This window comes from Varroa destructor, unplaced genomic scaffold (genome assembly GCF_002443255.2).
Source record: "Varroa destructor unplaced genomic scaffold, Vdes_3.0 BEIS01000001.1, whole genome shotgun sequence".
Lineage (NCBI taxonomy): Eukaryota > Metazoa > Arthropoda > Arachnida > Mesostigmata > Varroidae > Varroa > Varroa destructor.
In genome coordinates this window covers 34,853,564-34,872,525 of record NW_019211454.1, presented here as the reverse complement: position 1 = coordinate 34,872,525, position 18,962 = coordinate 34,853,564, and the positions used below count along the sequence as shown (strand labels likewise).

General features: G+C 42.7%; 2 protein-coding genes across 21 annotated transcripts in view; one reads left to right on the top strand and one right to left on the bottom strand.

The window, feature by feature from the left end:
* LOC111243171 (uncharacterized) overlaps positions 1-6,687 on the bottom strand; it is a 59,528-nt gene extending 52,841 nt beyond the window's left edge. For 15 of the 20 annotated variants that reach the window (XM_086983191.1, XM_022788329.2, XM_022788339.2 and 12 more), the window contains exon 1: positions 4,248-4,971. The gene's annotated coding sequence lies outside the window, so the exon portion shown is untranslated. Of the gene's footprint in view, positions 1-2,199; positions 2,215-4,247; positions 4,972-5,669 lie in introns of those variants that run through there. The other 5 variants (XM_022788336.2, XM_022788342.2, XM_086983260.1 and 2 more) reach the window with 5 other exon arrangements.
* A 2,429-nt stretch (positions 6,688-9,116) lies between these two features.
* LOC111250207 (uncharacterized) lies at positions 9,117-15,607 on the top strand. The gene is made up of 2 exons (XM_022805079.2): positions 9,117-10,645; positions 13,962-15,607. Exons 1-2 carry the CDS (start codon positions 9,186-9,188, stop codon positions 14,140-14,142), a joined length of 1,641 nt encoding a protein of 546 aa, XP_022660814.1. The 5' UTR covers positions 9,117-9,185; the 3' UTR covers positions 14,143-15,607.
* The last annotated feature ends 3,355 nt before the right edge of the window (positions 15,608-18,962 follow it).

Here is an 18,962-nt window from a genome sequence, read left to right as displayed (position 1 = left end):
CCATCAAATGCATATACCGGCTGGATAAATCCTTTCGGAATACAATATTTACGACAAAATTTGAAGATTTCAATAAGCTACAGCTATGCGTCGGTTAATAAATTACTCAGCGCAATGTCTGACTAGTTAACACACGCGTCTGCCCTGTAAATTGATTTCGGTCCACTAAACATTTTTCTATACCTATGCCCTACCGAGATTAAGCGTTAGGTTCATTGATTCATCTGAAAATACATTGGCGAGTCACTGCCTATGTCTGAGATGCGTAAAAATCATCTGCAGTTACAGCACTAATGACGGAGCGAATGACAACAGTTTTCCCCTAAAAATTGTACCAACATTCTAATTCATTTTGACCAGGCCACGTCGCCATGGAAACCTTAAGCTCAACGACCTGTCAAACCAGGAGCAACGCTGGCAAAGGATATTGTCAAACAGAACAGAATTCACTTGTCAAATTTGTTCGGTGTTCATATCTCTTAAAATGTCACCTAATGCTATTGGTACCTCTACAATGATTATCATAGACAACAAAGCATTTCGATGTTATATTGGGTCCTCGATGTAACGACAGTAACGTCACCTTGCCAGTGGTCTCTTTTCCGGCAGTGTCCTCCACGCCATTAGCGCCCCTTATCGAGGAGTTGACAGCAGCCCCCGCAGGTGAGAAACACCAGAATTAGCAATGATTCAAGCGAACATGCTACTCTCTAAACATCGGAATATATTTTGCGACGGTCGACCACCGGTAGCTTCTGATGTGGCGCGTCAGTTAAGAAATGCCGGCTAGTATAGGTCTCTCTGCATACGATAATGTGTATGACGACGAGTCTCAACGGCTACAGTGGCAGTCGAAACCAGCGCGGCGACGGTTGAGCAATCGCAGGTGTGCCGGTCAATTTAATCTGTGAACGGTCACTTGGCTGCCAATGCGCCGGCAGTGGAAAGCTTATGTCCGCCTATGCTATATAAAGCATTAGAAGAGTATGTGCGCGTGTGAGTGTGCGGGCGGCCCGCTGGCCCCATGTTAGGAAGGCTCTTCTAACCGGACAGGTATGGACCGTTCTGTTCGAGCTTGGAAGGTCGAAGAAAATGTCGAAAATACGATGTCAATTTGACGTGGCCGTGAGGCCGGTCGTGCTAGTAGCAGCCGCGTAGTCATCGATATATGTATGGGAGAACTGGTGATGACAGACATTTATTCAATGACATTCGCTGCTTTTCAAAGTGATCGATTTGTGCTAACAACAATGACAACAACAATAAGAAACAGAAAAATGGAGAGTCAATGAACGCAATCCAAGGACAAGCGAATAAAAACAAAGCAAAAAAGGTATATTCTCAGGATCCCTCGCTCTGCGAACAACTTTACAGCTTTACTTTAACGACTTCGACACAGTTCTCATCGACGCTACCTGTTCCTCAGAAAAAGCAAACGTTGTCGCTTTTTCGAGGAAAAAGTAACTGCAGCAACTCGAGGAGATCTATCAGCATCGAATGAAGCGTTTTTCTCTGTCTATATTTGCAGCAAGACGGCAATAAAGCCAGCTCGCCGAACCGTGACCGGGACAGCGGCAGTAAGACACCGAGAAGATATCGGTAGCGTCAGCAACGAAGCCTTTGTGAAGTCCCTGGACCTGCCCCTGTTACCCGTACAGACTAGGGCGGTCTATGGCAATGTCGTCCAATAGCGGCGGGCAAAGAAGAAAAACTGGAGTAATGAAGGAATCGACGAGTCGTGAGACACAGGTAATTCAGGAAAGGCATTGAAGAACAGAAACTCAGTCGAAGGAATGTGCCGTCAATGGAACATGGAGAGACGAGAGCGGTGGAGACGCTGTCCGTCTGTTCTTTAACCTTATATTAAAGAAAATAGTTGAGCATGATGCGATCTTTTTCGAGAAGTTATTTTTCGACTTGTTGATTTAGGATGATTTGTTTCAAATTGTGTCACATTCTACAATGCATGAATGCAGTTCTTGGTGGGCTCAGCACGGTAACGTTATAGCACGTCGCGACAAAATAGCGCCATCTCACAGTCTACTAGTGGTTCAACCCGTTAAATACAATAGTTGTCTGTTGGTAACGGTCAAAATCGACGGTTAGTTTAACCCTTTATCTGTATGTATATGCTCAGATACGAACGAAAAGCTCATACGTGATAACTGCTAAAGCCCGACTTGGTTTCTGCGTATGTACCTGCTTATTCCTATAACATGACCATGCACAGCATCGGTAGATGTATGAACACACACCCACACACAACGAACGGAAACATACGTCAATGACACAGCATCACTGTCCGAACGTCTTGAGCCTGGCTCCAGCGACGGAATGACTCTAAGCGATGGCCATAGCAATGTTGCTCCCCTTTGCTCTCTCTCCTCCCTCTATTTGATCTTTGTGGATCCCTTCCTTTCATTTTGGTCGGCCTGTCGTTAAGTTGCTGGAAGTGACTGCACGCTCCGCCATCATCGAAGGTGACTCGGCTGCCACATAATAAGTCATCCATTTACTTGTGTCGCTCAGCCGGACATAGCATTCGCACCGCCGCACCAGTACGTAGAATAATACATCTCAGTGGTTACAAAAGCAATTTCCATATTGGGGTGGATTGAGCCGAGGCTTCTGGAGGGACGCTTGAGCGACGCTGGTAGGCAGCGCGGACATCTCACGTAATAGTATACCTCGTTTGTTTGTTCATTGCTTCGCAAACAATCGCTTGCTGGTGACAAGAGGGCTCATTCCCCGTCACAGTTATTACTACTGCTGCTACTACTGCAGCAGCGGCTGCTCGCGTCCATCGCCGATCCGACGGCCACACGTCGCTGTCGCATTGTGGGTTTTTTATAGTTTGCCGTCCGCCAGAGTTGGTGGGGCCGACAGCGACGGTGGAGACCGTTTCAAATGGCTGAGCGGCCGCAAAGGCCGAAACAACGGGGGCAAAAATACTTTAACGGAAACCTACCTGTAATAGGATTTCAATATGTCGCCACGGACTTTTACGGTAACGAATGTGTCCGACCGAGGACGAACAGTCGGCATTTGATCGACCATCAAAAGATTTGAAGAACAAGAGCGGCGGCAGGGGGAATCGGAGGGTGAGAAAGCAAACACCGAACAAGCAACGACCAGTTTCAAGGCATCGATCGAGCCTGATTTTCCTCAACTAACATCGCCACAACTAACTAATGTCAATTATTGCTAAGTATGTTGTCGCCAGATCGCAGCAGTAGTAATACCACTGTACGTAATAAATAGTTAATCGCAAGGTTAAAGTTGTTGTTGTTGCCGCTGCCTTGAGTAGTGTTGCAGTTGTGCTTCCTTCTACTGACGTTGGCCATCAAAATGGCGGCCTGCGGTTCCTTTACTGCAAACGCTTCAGTCATGCGTTAAGTGATTCCAGAATCGAGATAAAAATGGCGACGGCTTATTATCATAGGTGAGAAGGGCCATTCAGAGCAAAAAGAAAAGAATCTGTGGGTTACTATTGGGATGATACTACTATTCTAAAAAGATTACGCTATATTTATTGGGCTAATTGATATTTTTATTTGATATTTCATTAAATAAGGAACTTCCGAGTAAATTAGTTGGAATATTTTTTTAATAGTTAAGAAACTAAGAATATGGCTATAACAATGAGTGGTTCAATTGCGCACCATCTTCACTACCACTGTACACAACCGCATTAATTTATAAATTCGATTTATCGTCGTTTATCTTCTCCAGAAAATATGTTCTATAGAACCAACAGCAGCTAACAACAGTATGAAATGCTAAGCTACTCAGAAATCATTTTCTCCCATTGACACTGCAAGACCTAAGCAGCTTAACGCCAACGCAACGCTGTTTTTTTTTATCGCAAGCTCCTATCGGACCACATCGTCGTCAATACGCGCAACACTGGTCTGTTTCAGCAAAATTGGCTTGGCCAGCAGCTCTGCTTATGTAAGATTCATATGTACTTCCTTACGAGTATTAGTCCATCATCCTAGGTGCGGTTCTCGGGGTCTGGCGATTGATTCGTCCGAAATCTACACAAATGTTAGCAGAATATCTGAGCATGTGCTTCAGGTTTAAATTTTCAGTGTTGACAAGTGCATCCCCGATAATCACACGTAATAATCGAAATGTAAATATTTACTTAATTTATAATTTTTTTCAACACTTTTATACATATCTACTTTAGTCCCGTTTAGTCACATCAAATGAAATTAACACAAACTAGCCAACACGTAACTTACGTAGTAGTAGAAGTACGATGATGTCGCCGACCAATCAACCGAATCGGTGACGTTGTTTCAACCGTTGATTCTGCAACTCTAGTTTTCCGTGGCCCTTTCTCGAAATAAAAGCCATCACCTTCTGTATGCACTTCACTCGTCGTTTATAACATTATAATTCTGTTTTCATCGTACTTCCAAAAGAACTGTTTCACGAAACGATCGGTCACTATGGCTCCGTTTTTGGCGCCAGCTTCAGACACCTTTGGTTCGTACTTCTTAACGCCGTTACCGACTGTCCTCGCCAATAATGTCTGTTAACAGTAGCGGAATAGCTAATGGCTTTATAGCTATTAATTGGGCAGAACTGCTTTTCTTTTTTCCCCGATCTTTGCTCACAGGCGCGATTCGCTCAAGATACGATGATATTTCGTCCAACGGTGATGAAAGTAGCGATGGCGGAAACGCACGCTTTACAGAGGTCAGACTGTTTGTTGAAAAACGACATACACACGAGAGTAGGTAAAAGTGGCTCGTGCAGTCCGATGGGAAACGTATTGATTTGGTTCCCTCTGGCTTTCTATCTCAGAATTCGCGTGCGTTGCAGGTACTCGATTTTGAGTTCGAGCAATGAACTATGAGGCGGCCAGCACCTCGATTTGCTTCCTTTTGCTTAATTTTTATTGGCAAAGTAACACGATAATTTACTAGAGACTTACTACTCTTCACCAGCCATCTGCAAAAACTGCAGCACAACAACCATAAATCTGAGTGGCGGCAAAATATATACGGGGTACAACCATCGAGAATTAAGGGTAGCGACTTTGCGACAGATATAATTGGCCTTGCTTAATGATCGAGTGAGTTTATGGCTAAACAGGACTCTGGAGATACGAATGAGCGAAATCTACGGTAAAAGTGGCACCACTGGCAAACATTTAACCGGCGGAATAACAAGGATAACTCGATGCTGCTTCCGCGCTAATGAAGACCATTTATAATATAGTTGGTGTTTCTTTACAAATATACTAATCGTGCTGCCTGCAGCTGTTTAGTTGACAGTGATTTTACAATAGGCATATATATATATATATATATATATATATATATATATATAGAGATATTGATATATATATATATATATATCGCTCACCAAAGTATCGCTCACCTATATATGTATATAGGTGAGCGATACTTTCTGCGGCCTTCAATTTCTGACCGCCTTTCATACAGTTGTTTTCGACTCTACTGGTACTAGAAGTGGCCTATTGTTGTCATAGCTACGCAATGAGGATGAAGGAGCAGAAGTCACGTTGTCTGAGTGGTGAGTACCCCAGGTAGACCACTTTCTAGAAGAATTCTACACATAGAGCTCAACAAAGAGAGCAGTTACATAGAATAATCATATGAACAAATATAGTCTGATACGATCAATACTCAAACCGTTCTAATTGTCCTACTAGTAGCAGCAACGCTCCAGCTCATTCTGTTTACGCTGGTGTTCTTGATGGCCAAAGGAGTTCGACCGTTTTCGGTCAATCAGCCCGCGGACCGCTGGTTCCAGTCGTACACGATGTGCGTATCTGTTTGTGCTTTTTACAGGGTGGGGAGCAGTTCATCAACAACAGCACAGACACGCTCACTCAGTGGTGATTATACTATTTTTAGTCGCTGTTCACCGTTCTTTCCTATCGCATGACTACACTGTAAATGTAGCCCCTATCGTAGCTACCTCATACAACTTGACGACTGTCGCAGCAGCATCTCCTACAATGCTGCTACCATCGTCACCACTTGTCCCTACTGTTGTCTGCCGTTTTTGATTGGTTGCCCGACCGCTTGTACATCATTCTCCTCTGCCTTCTCTTCTTCTCATGTCCTGAGGTTCCTAGGTCTTGTCCTACACTACACCACGACCATGACACTGCCTAGCCAACTAATCGTCGTATCTTTGCTTGCTGCTCAAACTGGAGTCCGCCTGCTGCTGCTGCTACCGCCGCGGCTGCTGCTGCTAGTACTGTCGTCCGTTGTAACGAGCGCCAGCGCTGTTCTCAGCGAGCGCAGCAGGCCACAGCTCACCCGACTCTGCTATCTTTACGACTGCTAAACAACGGACCAACGATTGAGCGGGCCAAACCAACGTTGGCCACCATGGACCGCACCGATGGATTAACTAAGCAACACGGGACGACGACAGGCCGATACCGATCGGACGGACGGACGGACAGACAGACAGCGGACACAGACGGCGCCAGCGGACTGGATCTTGCGAGAGCGAGGGAGAAAACGAAGCACAGACCCACAGAACACTACTATCCGAGCACTACTTACTCAGTAGCGCAACGGACAGCTATTTACACAGTATAACAAGTCGAATGTCTGCTTGCCGCTGCTACTGTTGCTGTACGTTCGTCTGCTAGTAAAAAGCCGTGCTATGCCCTATTCGGCGGCCAGCCAGCGCGATGTTGTCAAGCGTTAAACACGGTTGCCAACCGTCGCGTGTCTTGCACATTGTCTAGCGCATGTGTGGGTAGAGGGAGAAACCTAAACGAATGGATGTATTCTGGGCGACTGTCGTGCGCAGGGAAGTGGCATGAATGGGTGACGATTGGCGGCTGATTCGAAACGAGGTCACTGCACGAGAGACTGGGACGGTACCGCGCAGTGCAGCAAAGCCTGTGGAATGAAACGAAAGGTGAACAAAGATCGAGCCGTCGAAAGCTCGAGTGCGACGGACATACAGGCAAAAAAGGAGATGCATTAATAACATGAAAAGGAAAAATAGGTGTCTGCTTACACATTAAATGAATTCACAATCTTTGCACACATTAATCTGTTCATTCGTTCGTCATTAATAACACGTGTCGGGCTAAAAAATTGCATGAGTGCACACATCAAGACAGAATTCGTACAAGCCATAGTCTAGCAAATGAAATTCCATAAATCCTTAAAAGATAAAAAGAAAGACTTAAATATGATTTTTCAATACTGTGTTCATGATAGCGTTTTGCTTCATGTCGAGCGAAGCTCTCATTTATAAGTCCCTTTTGTCAAGGATACGTTAACGTAAAACGTTATAAACGTGTCGCCTCAAATCTGTGCTTCCGCCTGACGCTTGATCGAAAGCGTTCATATCTGAATATTAATATTTAAAATAAATACAAGCAGTTAAACTTCAAATGTAGAAGGCTTCTAAGTGACTTCTTTCCTATTAAATTTCACATGTCATTCAATGTATTACACGGCGATTATAAAGTTTTATTAACCGCTATTTCCCAGTGACAAACGGCATTAAGTTTTTATTCTAATGCTTGAAATTATTAGGCCTGTAAAAATCCAACAGGATTCAATTGTTCCATAAGTATCTTGTATATACGATTTGATATCGCATTGTTTCAAAGTAGAAATGCATTATAGCATGTACTTTTTTAACAAGCAACCAAATAAAATAAAAAGATTCTCGCTAAAAGCCCAATCACCTTATCAGGCTATTTAGTGCTGAATTACGGCTGACGGTAAACCTTTATCCGTGTCCACAGTTTTTTTCTTTTCGAGAAACCCGAGTTAGCGGGCTACATCTATTGTTCATCTTCGGAAAGTATTTTACGCTTCTGATGTCCATTGTAAGTATTACTATCACCTTATGTCCGAACGTACTCAATGCAACCACCACCGAATTTGATTCTCCTCCAGGATCACGCTATTCTTACGCCTAATGCCTTTCTGGTTGGCGGTAAAGATTAGCCATACCTCGTCTATGCTTCAGGCGGATTCTTGTTAATTAGAAATCCGCAAATGCCCATAGAATACATCAGACGCATTTCTACATGCCCTGGAATCACTTTACTAGGCAGTCATTTTTCAATCAATTTCCACATCCCTAGTATTTGGATTTTAGTTATGTATTACGCTACATGTAAAGTGCCAGTTTTGACCGTCAAAGACCTTACACTTTAAGCTCTGTTCTCCTAAAAAGCCCCGTGAATTGCAGTAATGTGTTGTTGTGCTGCGAGTCACGACATCTGATCACCTCCTCACTGATCTTTAACACTTCAATTATTGTTCTTGCACCATTTGCAAGTTATGCTTTCATTTAAGCTTTCTTTGCCTGATGTCATCACTAGCCTTCAATGAATTTGCACAGCACTGTGGTCTTCGAAGAACAAAACCTTAACCACTGAACGCTGATTTTCGCGACCAAAAAATATTTTTTTTATTGTGAATTCGTTTATCCTTGATTTACTCAACCGGTTTACACTCACACGTTGCTATAGGACTAAGGTATTTACAGACTGAACTGCGTTTGTTAGAGGCGCTCAGTTCAAAAAGCTTTTAACTTCAAACTCCGCCAAATTCGTTTAATACTGTCGCTTATGAAGCGAGAAACGGTTACCTTTTCTGCAGTAAAAAGAGCATCAGACGGCGCGCGCGCCACTCTCTGAGCTCGCCAAAACGCGGTCTAGTCACGCGGCTATAGTCACTACACAACGCTGAATAATTTATTTGATCTATTATTATATGCGGAAATAACCAATATGCAGACACAGCTAAAGTACAGATTCTGAAATTTCATTAACATTATCGTATCACAAGTATAACGTGTACTCAGACAAACCCTGCTGTCACCTCGCAAGTGGGGTTGCTGAAGCTTACACAGATTTAATGACATCGCTTGACTGACTGTACGTATGAAGGTGTGAGAGCTCAAGCTGCTGGCAGTGCGAGTCAACAATCTCTGTTCTGCATTAGCGTAGGTTTAACAGATGGTCCTGCCTTATTTTTTTGTGGTAGAACGACTAGTACCAGTTGGGTCTTGACTACTTTAAGCTTGCCACACACTTGCCCAGTCTAGCCCTTTCCAAAAGCGACAAAAGAACCCTCACTGGCTAAAGGCCCGCTAGTCGTTGCCCGAAGGTCGGCTACAGTCTCGCAGCCCACCCAAACGTCTCAGAATCACTTATGAGTCTACGAAAATCAGCTCAGCGACTTCCGTCGCTGAGAAGATCGACCAAACGCAATCGAACGATGCGCACACTGTTAGTACTATGGTGTATCGCAGTAGGACAGCAGCAATGCACGGCTTCATGTCCACACCCTGGATCACCAAAGTTCGGACGCCTAATCAACGCGACATGGACTCGCTTTCCACGAGGGCATTCTATCGAATATACCTGTGACGAGGGGCAAGTCCTATTCGGCGAGCCTCGCAGACTGTGTACAGAGTCTGATCGTTGGGAACCACCTGAAGTACCGCAGTGTCTCAACAATCTTGTCGCAGTTAAAAACGATCTCAAGATCCAACATAACCGAGATGGATCGGCCGAGATTCTTAAGTCGTTTGATAAAGATTATTGTCAGAGCATCGGCGGGATTGAATACATTTGGAATGTGACGTTGTTAGAAAGCGCATTGGTCACCAATCTCGAAGTGCGTTTTCGACAAACACCTGAAACTCTGGCTGACGAAGAGGCTGTCGGCCAGGGTAAGATAGAGATGGAAGCATGGATGGAAACACCAACCGAAGATGACCCAGACGCCGGTCGGGTCATGTGCGATTCGGTAACAGTTCTCGTCCCGATGCGGAAGAACAGCTTTCAGCTTGTATGTAACGGAAATGGCACGGTGGTCAATCTTAAACTCGTTGAGACATCAGTGGCAGCCGTAACCGTCGACATCTGCACAATTGCCGTACTGTCCCCCGATACAATGCCACCGAAACTGTGCTACAACCCAAATAATAAGGACATTATTATCTCGACAATGGACAATATGTGCTTCTATCTGAACACAAAAAGGTTCAATGCTAACAACTCAGCTCTGATGTGCAGCTCGATCCATGCTGAGCAACTCTCCAGGGAGGAGGTGATGCGTCGGCCGAATCTAAAATACTTTGTTCATACATTTCTTGCGTACGTCAAAAAGGACGAAATCGAAGTGTTCTTTAGGTGTCCCGCAGACAACCGAAGTTGTGCCACATTTAAACTCGACACCGATATCGACACGATGGAAAAGGTCGGCAAAATCGAAGCAGAGAAAGCGAACGTTGAACTGCAGGTGCTCTGCAAAGCTCCTCCTATACATTGTGGTGTACCATTCGTAGCAACTGCTGCAACCAAGTCGAAAGTTGAGGGTATCTGGGAACGCCAGCTCAAAACAGGTTTCATTCCTGAGTATCCCGTGGGGGTTAATGTGACCTACAGCTGCTGGAAGGGCTTCACGATGGTGGGGCCTGAACGAATTACTTGCTTAGAGAACGGCGAATACGACATGGAGCCTCCGCTTTGTGAATGGATCCTTCCGGTAACCGAAACATTTATGGCTCTCATCGTCTTTGGCACCATGCTGTTGATCTGGATCTGCATCGTTCTCAAGGAAATCTTCATGAACTGGCTTTTTCGACGCGCCATCGAATTAAAAAAGTGAGCCTTCGTTAGTGATAATAGCAATAATGCCAACACAGTGCAAGATTCAAAACATATATTTACTAGTCGTAGCAGAAATTTGCTCCCACCAGAAATTTAACCGAAGTGGGTTCTGCTGACTGGTTTTCCCAACAAACCCGCTGCTAATCTCAACAATAGTAACTTCTTGAACTCCTCATTTTTTTTAATTGTTTAATTTGCTGATTATTAATATCTGATAATAAATTTTGCCCACACTAGATTTGAATTAACATGGCAGTATGCTTGGTAGTCAAGTCTACCATGGCAGCATGCTGAAAGTAATGCGCATTAGCCAACTAGGCCATGCTGCCCCTGAATAGTTCTACGGAATTTTGCACCTGCCACCGTCTACCCTCAGTCACACTGTAATTTCCAATTTTGAACCTATATAGAGTAGGCAATGGCCAGAACTATAGGAAGGGTTAATTTTTTTAGGGTTTACTAGCGAAGCACAAGGGGTTTTTGCGTCGCAGATGTGCCGACGGCGTTCGATGCAGTAGCAGCAGCAGCAGCAGCAGCTCGCATAGAATGTTAGCATTCGATCGTCGGCGCTCGGGTACGCGTGTTCGTCTTCCGAACGTTCACCACCTTTTCCTTTCATTTTACCACTGCTACTACTCTAACATACGACGTTTCGTGTGTTTGCGTTGACGCGCGAGTCAAGCTCGTCATGTTATAGTATATTGAGTTCCGTTGCAACGAATAGCAGGGAGACGCTCATATCGCTAGTAGAGATTCATTTGGGATTGCGGTGGTGGAAATTGATAATAACTAAAAGTCTAAACCACTGAATTAAGACAGAAAAAAGATTACCAGTCGGTGTATTTTGCTGTAAAGCTTACGATCAGGATTAGTGCTGAATAATGCGGTAGTCCTATGTTTTCAGAGTTTTTCGAAATGCGCAGCGCTAAAAAGCTCCTTCAAATAGATATATTATAATAGGAACGGAGTAATCGTATAAGTCGAATGGTGTTTTTGAGATGCCTAGCAAGCTGCCAACAGCGGTTGTAGTTAGGAAGACTTCATCTTAGTCTGCACAATACCGAACGATGGAAATCTCTTCATCTAGCTCATTGAAATAATAATGATAATAGCCCATTTGAATGTATGATTGGAAGCCCTGTCTCACCTATGCAAGTTTCGTACTGCGATTTCTCTAATTGTGTACTATCAACTACACTCTCGCGTTCTATCGATATCGTACAGGGTACTGGCTTATATTTCTTTTTTTAATCAAATTGCCCCCTTTGTGGGATTGATGCGTTGCTTGCTCGAAAACGCTGGCAATTGGAATCGATAGTTTTAGGCAAAAGACACAAGTTACGAACCTTCATAATCTCTGCAGTGCCTTGGTCTATAGAAATTACTCGAGGCACCTTGCGCAAGCGGCACTCAAGCCCGATTTCATCTGTAGGCCCTATCGAAATACATAAACTGATGTGGGCTAAGATATCGTTGTGTCTTATTTAGGTAAACTGAAATTCTTGATCCTCTCTACAACCCAGATACATTACAAAATTAACTAGTCTCATTTGAACAGATCATCTTGTGTCGGAAATAAAATGTCAGTGTGTCTCGTTTCATTCAAATTCAAAAACTTTCATGATACGCATAGTCGCGGATAGATCTAGCATTTATTGTGACAGATCTCTCAAAAGATCTAGCCCTAACGGGCAACGTTCATTTGGATTTATACCATTTCTGCTTTAGCCAAAGACGATTGAGTAAGTCGCTCGTATGATTTCAGCCTTGACTTACCTTTTGAACCGTAACCTCTTAGGACGAGTTACGTCTTTCTGCCTACAGAGTTCGACTCGTGACACGCCTCAGCACCCGCACACACGGCGACAATTCGACGAATCGATCAGATGTAAATTTCGTACAGATAATACGAAATAATGGCCATTGCTGCAAGCTCACAGGCTGGCGTAGGCCATAGCCATATGAGCAATTCAGGACCAAAATCATTTCGAAATTGAAGCCTAAACAAATGGAACGTACTAACTTTGAATAAGCATACTGTACTATGGGTCGCGAGTCCTTGCGTCTGTGCACGCACGATGCCGTACTTGGATCGCTGGCAAATAATGCGACAAAGCATATGCTACGTAAATAGGATACTGGGTCAAAAATTGATCAACCCAGTTATACTGTGTTAGGACGATGTCTCGGTTGAATGGGCTTTAAACAACGCAGTGGGTGAGCATGCGTGCGTGCGTGTTCAGACATAGGACAACGCTAAAAATAGAACTCTAGTCAGTTTAGCTATACTCAAATAATCATGTGCATAAAACAAGAAATGGCTGGTGTTGCGGACGCTATACAAGTTTTACTTAATGGTTCTATCTGTGCACCGCACTGTATAGGAACTTGGTCATCCCTGCACACAAATGCAGTTTGTTTAGATGACAAATACTTGAGCTTACATATGTGACAGCTTCTCAGACAATGCGTTTCTTAAAATAGAAATTGACCTCTGTTTTTATTGGCTTATGGGGTACGGTCGACTATGGACAAAGGCGGGAAACTTTTGATGAGAGTACCGACAACTAATGCTATTATGGGTAAAGTATAACTCGTGAAGAAGGTCTAGAACCAGATAAAGTACGGTTTCGTAATACATCTGAGCTTTTCGCTCCTTTTCCTTTCGGCTGAGTTGGCGCAACGAAAATAGAAATGCAAGACACTTTGTAATCTTGAAAAATAAATTTAGTTCTATAGGCTCCAGTAAATTTTAGTAAATAAGCAAAATATTCAAACTTGATGGATTAAAACGACCCAAGTGAGATTATACACCTGATTCTGAACTGGATGATTCCTGATGCAAACCCAACAACAAAATTAAGTAGATTGGTTATTGGGAACTAGATTTACCTAGACTGGTTCACCCCATAGCTTTTCGAAGAATCACATAATAATGAATTGCAGGATTATTTAGGTTACCAAATCGATAAGGGTAAGTTCTAAACATTGTATTCCTCAAAGACAAGATTATTGAGAGATTGATGAGTTTTCCGAACCTTTTCTATTATTAATATTCAACTGTAGTAAATACGTATACAAAGATGTCTAATTTCCAATACAGAGATGCACACAGTCAACAGCTTTTAGCATCCTTATGGGCATCTTAGGTCGTACAGATTACACTATACACATATATATATATATATATAACTGTATCGTTACACTGCTTCGAAGCGAGTAAGCATCAATATGGTCTCTAAATGTTCCTTTCGTTCACCTATTTTTCACCCAAATGTCGTTGTTGGTACTGCTGCTGCTGTTTTTTCAGGCGTCAGGAAGCGGAAGCCGAGGCTCGACGGTTGGCAGAGGAAGAACGCCTCCGTCGAATCGAAGAAGCCAAGCCAAAACCCCTTCCAGCCGGATATATGCCTACTGCACCGAAGCCGGTACCTTCGCGCGGACGTGGAGGCCGAGGACGGGGCGGGATGACGAGAGGGCACAGTAAATAACTCGAGGAAAGTCTAAAGTAACAGCAATTGTACTTTCACAGAACGCCATCGCGCCGACCTAACAAACAAGACCTGAATATCTGCCCCGACACATGGCTACCTCCCTCGTGCAATCTTTTTTCTCGAGGATTTTTGCCAGCATCGCTCTGGTCATCGTCCGCAACCGTTTGGCCCCAATCAATACATTTTACTGTCTGTAAACTGTGCAGTGACGATCTAACAGCATCGTCCTAAAGTGGATCCTCAGTGGTTGAAAAAGCGACGATGGTCAAAACCGGCTTATTGCACACGTGTCACTCATGTATATACCTATATAGGAGTGTTAGCAGACGAAAATCTGTGCAATAACAAATCTAATAACTAGTTAAAGAAATTTTCTACTGCGAACTCGAAATCCAAATCGAAGTACAGCTTAAATAAGTTGTACCTGCACAGCGCGCGTCAATAGCAACGGGCATGGCATCATCCAAAAAACTCTTTCCAGGGATAATAGTACATCGAGTAGTGCATCTTTGTCTTCAAAACGCTTCGCAGATCGGTCGTCAACGAAATCGCAAAAAGCTTTCAAACGTGCTATCAGAAAGTCCGAAGCTAGTGTTAAGGAAAGAGCTCTATTGAGAAGTTCAATCACAGATATTGTAAAAACAAACCGGACTGGGTAGAGCACAGGATGTAGACATACGCTCATACGCGGGCTCTTTCAAAAACGTCATTTCACATCTCAATGTAAACTGTCTTTTTTTTATGTACATAATGCGATAACCAACTGTTGAATGAATGAAATAGTTGCGATCGAAAAGATTAGGAAATAAATAGCTTTCATCGAACTAGAATAGGGAAGTGATGTAACATGAAATACGAAGGCGTATATATACCATGATGATTTTTTGATAACAACAAAGAGAAATGAATTGTGACTTTATCCAGAGGTGAAACGTAGAGACGTCTTAGTCAAAGCAATATTTTTTCTGCGTTGCCACGACATTGCAACGCGTTAAGTTTGAAATATATTTTTGAGTCTGCAATAGATCTATAAAACTATAAAATAAGGCATGAGTTGCGAGCACTTTTTGACCGCCTTCGGTAGACACTAACTGCGTCCAGTTCTAATAAGAAGAACTTTTTCAATGGTGTCTAGGAACTACGAATGACCCCGCTTCATAGGATAGGTATGAAGCTGGCTGGCATTTTATTACACAACGGAACAATTCTTCCTACATAGGTGTATTGTTTGCAATCCTTGTTTATGTAAAGCGATTTTTTTTACTATGCCTATTTAAGAGGGATCCGTATATATTTCCATTCACTGCGGAAGTCATCTCAAAGGTCACTCACTCCAAGCGTGTATAAATAACAGTCGGTAGCTAAAGATTCTCCCGTAAGCCTGTAAACTCTTTCGCATATAGATTTCTTAAATACAAAGAAGAACGACAGAGTTGACGTAACTCTGTCGTTAACTATGACATTGAATGCTCTTTCCAATTTAGGTAATAGACTCTTGCGCTACGCAGTACCGTTCATCCGTATATAGAAAGCGTAACAGGTAAATATGCCTTCCTAAGCAGCGTTCTCTCTTAAAGATCTTTAGTGAAAAAAGTACTAAAAGAATGTAAGACAGTTAATATATTCAATTATGTTATGTATGATAGTGCCTATCTTCTATATGATAGCGTTCGTCGCTGGCAATGTCAGACCTAATATACACGCTTTACGCTGGTTATGATGTCGATACAACTGACTTTTAGGATTCTACTAAAACTACTAACAAACAGAAGAAACGTCATAGATAAGACGCGTAGTATTAGCTGGAAACCCTAATATTGAACGAGCTTTTGCTTTCATACTGGATCGGCCATCTTGTTAGCGACGAAGCTTTCGTTGGTCCTAGGAGACCGATGTGCGATCTCAATTTCAGGAGGTAGGATGACTGACACAGCTGTTGTTCTCCTTGAGCGCGTCCACAAAGTTTTCAGATAAAAAAAAAAATGATCACTTGTTCCAGAGAAAGGCGTTGGACGAGTACAAGGTGCCAGTTTGATTTTGTTCGATGTGTATTAACATAATGCCTTTTTTAGTAGCAATTTACTCATTGAGTTCTGGATAAGTGTAAATGCAATTTATGAGTATGTATACGAAGCAGGAAGCTTAGCAGCGCAAACGAGCCATTCTACTAGTACATGTACTGACCTAGCCTCAGACAAAGCCTGGACTGTATTGGGTTTTGGTACAGGCCCGATATGCTTAACCCAATGGAAAAGTACGATTTCAGAAATGATTTTGTGCTTAAAGCATTGCTGCCGATCCGCCTCCCACACACCCATGCCGGAAACTTGCGATTGTCGTTACCTTCACAGAAATGAATGTATTTTTCTTTCTTTGTACGCCAAGTCGATAAAAGGATCCTACCGGGATATTTTACCGATAAGCATGAGGCATGCGGCTCGGTGAGCAAGAGCAAGCCGAAGTCGCATCCACCTACCAGTAATAATACATATATATAACAGAGCGATATGCAAAACGCTTATTCGCCTGAGCCGTACATGCGCGTTCCATTCATTTTGCCGCGTTTGCGAGATGTTATTTTTTGTGTTTTTAACAATGGCCTTAGTGATCTTCGTTTTCTGATATGTTCAGGGTAACGCACCTAAATTATGGGTTTACCTTGCGCAACAAAAACAGAGTTTTTTTAGCGAACTTCTTTTCACGTGATAAACGTGTCGTTCCCGGCGATCATAAACTACTAACTGGCCATTTCTAACGTACTCTTCCCTTAACTAGCAAGTTCCTTTTCAACTAAATTTGAAACCGATAGCAGGCCAAAGGTTCAAAAAATCCAAGAGTCTGAAACGGCTAAAAAGTTGAAAGCGAAAGCAAGAAGTCTCAGGACAAATTGGACCTTATCTGGATGATTCAATCGGCAATTGATATTCGCCTATCTCAAACAACTGGTAATTTCTGTAACAAGAGTTGAACTATATTAAAACTGACTTTTTGCGCCATTTTGATAAATTTCTAAGCCCTTTAAGTCTCAACTCGTTAGAAGATATATCCCAAAAATTGGCAGTAACGTAAATCGTCAGTATCGAGCAAACAACGACGTGACGTTTGTCAGCGTGAACGATTTTGTCCGTACGAGATCAGAAGCTTGACGCAAAGGAAACGTCCATGCACCAAAGAACAAGATCGTTAAAAACTAGCGTGTGTATGCTGAGATAGCAGGTGACTTAATAATATCGATAAGTAATGGGACGACTATAAATTAAATAATGACTAAATTTATAAGCAAAGTCAGCATCAATGACACTACGGGCTGGAAGCACTTAGCACTTGGGTCGCAGGTAGCGTATGTAGCAGAAAGCGGCCAACGCATATAAAAGCTGGGTCTTATCGATTCTATGAACGCGTAAGTCACACATCAGCTGCTTTAACAACACTCTCTATCGTTAAATCTATTAGAGAAAGTTGACCATTAATGGTCAGCAGCCCTGATGGTGATAAAAGCAATAGTAAACGTGAAACTTTAGTGTTCATGTTTTTTTTTTCAGCTGTTCTTGATTCTTTACGATTATTAGGGAGATACGAGGTTGCTTTTTAAACAGAAGATCGGACCCCACTATACTTCTGATCGAGAGCTGCTATAGGTGTTCAGATCTTACGCTTCCTATCCTATGGGTGAACCTTACGGTCTAGATAAACGCAAAAACACCGTTTCGTAGAGCGCCAGTGGTTCTCACTGGCGGTAAGCCATGCTCGCCTTAAGGATCTTTTTCCAATTTCTAAATCGCTTTTGATCGATTGAAATCGAATGAATTTTTGTTATATATTACTCTGATTAGATCTGAGTTTGTTAAGAAAGAAAACCTTCAGCTGATCTCTGAGACATAGAATACCTACCGACTTGCAATTTTTGCAGGGAATTATGTTCCTTTATACACAATGTGCTAACTGTTTAAAAATAGCTTTTTGCGCAAACTTTGCAAAAGCAACATCAAATAGCAGTTTCCATAAACATATCGAATGTGACGAAAAATCGCTAGTAGAAGGCGCCAATTTTCAAAAAACCTACCCAGTCAAACAACTACCCCAGCTTAAAAAATTGTGTATAACAACAATTAGAATGTAACTTCGACCTTGTTTATAGGTATTTCATGAAACCATAAAACGTTTCAATGTGGTTTCAACCGTTTTACGCTCTAAGCTATAGTAGCTTATGGAAGATAATTTAACTGTTATTAACCAACCTGAATCCTCCGAAAAGAGACCACAAAAACAAGTATAGCTCGGATATTGCCTTAACGTAATTTGCACTGGCATGAAAGCTCAGCGAACATTTCGGGAAATCAGACGGGAAAATAGGCCAGCTGGAACGAAGGGCGTGAGGTGGGGGGTGTTTCTGTGTAAGTAGGACGAACAAGCGCAGTACGAATAGCGGAAACGCGTACTCAGACGAGCGTATTCATATAACGTATTCTGGCCTTTTATATTGTTTGTAATAGATAAAAGTGAATTTGCTGTTTGTTTGCTTCTTCTAGCCCTCGGCCTTTTTCGTACATAACCAAAAGGCAGATAGAAAAGACGGTATCATCAATTTCGGCCTGACTAGGTAATGCTTTTTTCGATACTACTAGCTGACAATTCGTACTAGCCTATGAAACTTTGTACTGAGAAGAATTTGTTTTATTTACTTTGTCGACCAGACCGAGATTTAAGCGCAGGCTCAACCTCGACATGTAGGTCAAGAGTCAGTCATCAGGCAGTAGTGTTCGGTGTTCATTGGACCTATTAAGATAGCAAGCAGGACGCATACATTTTGAGTTTAC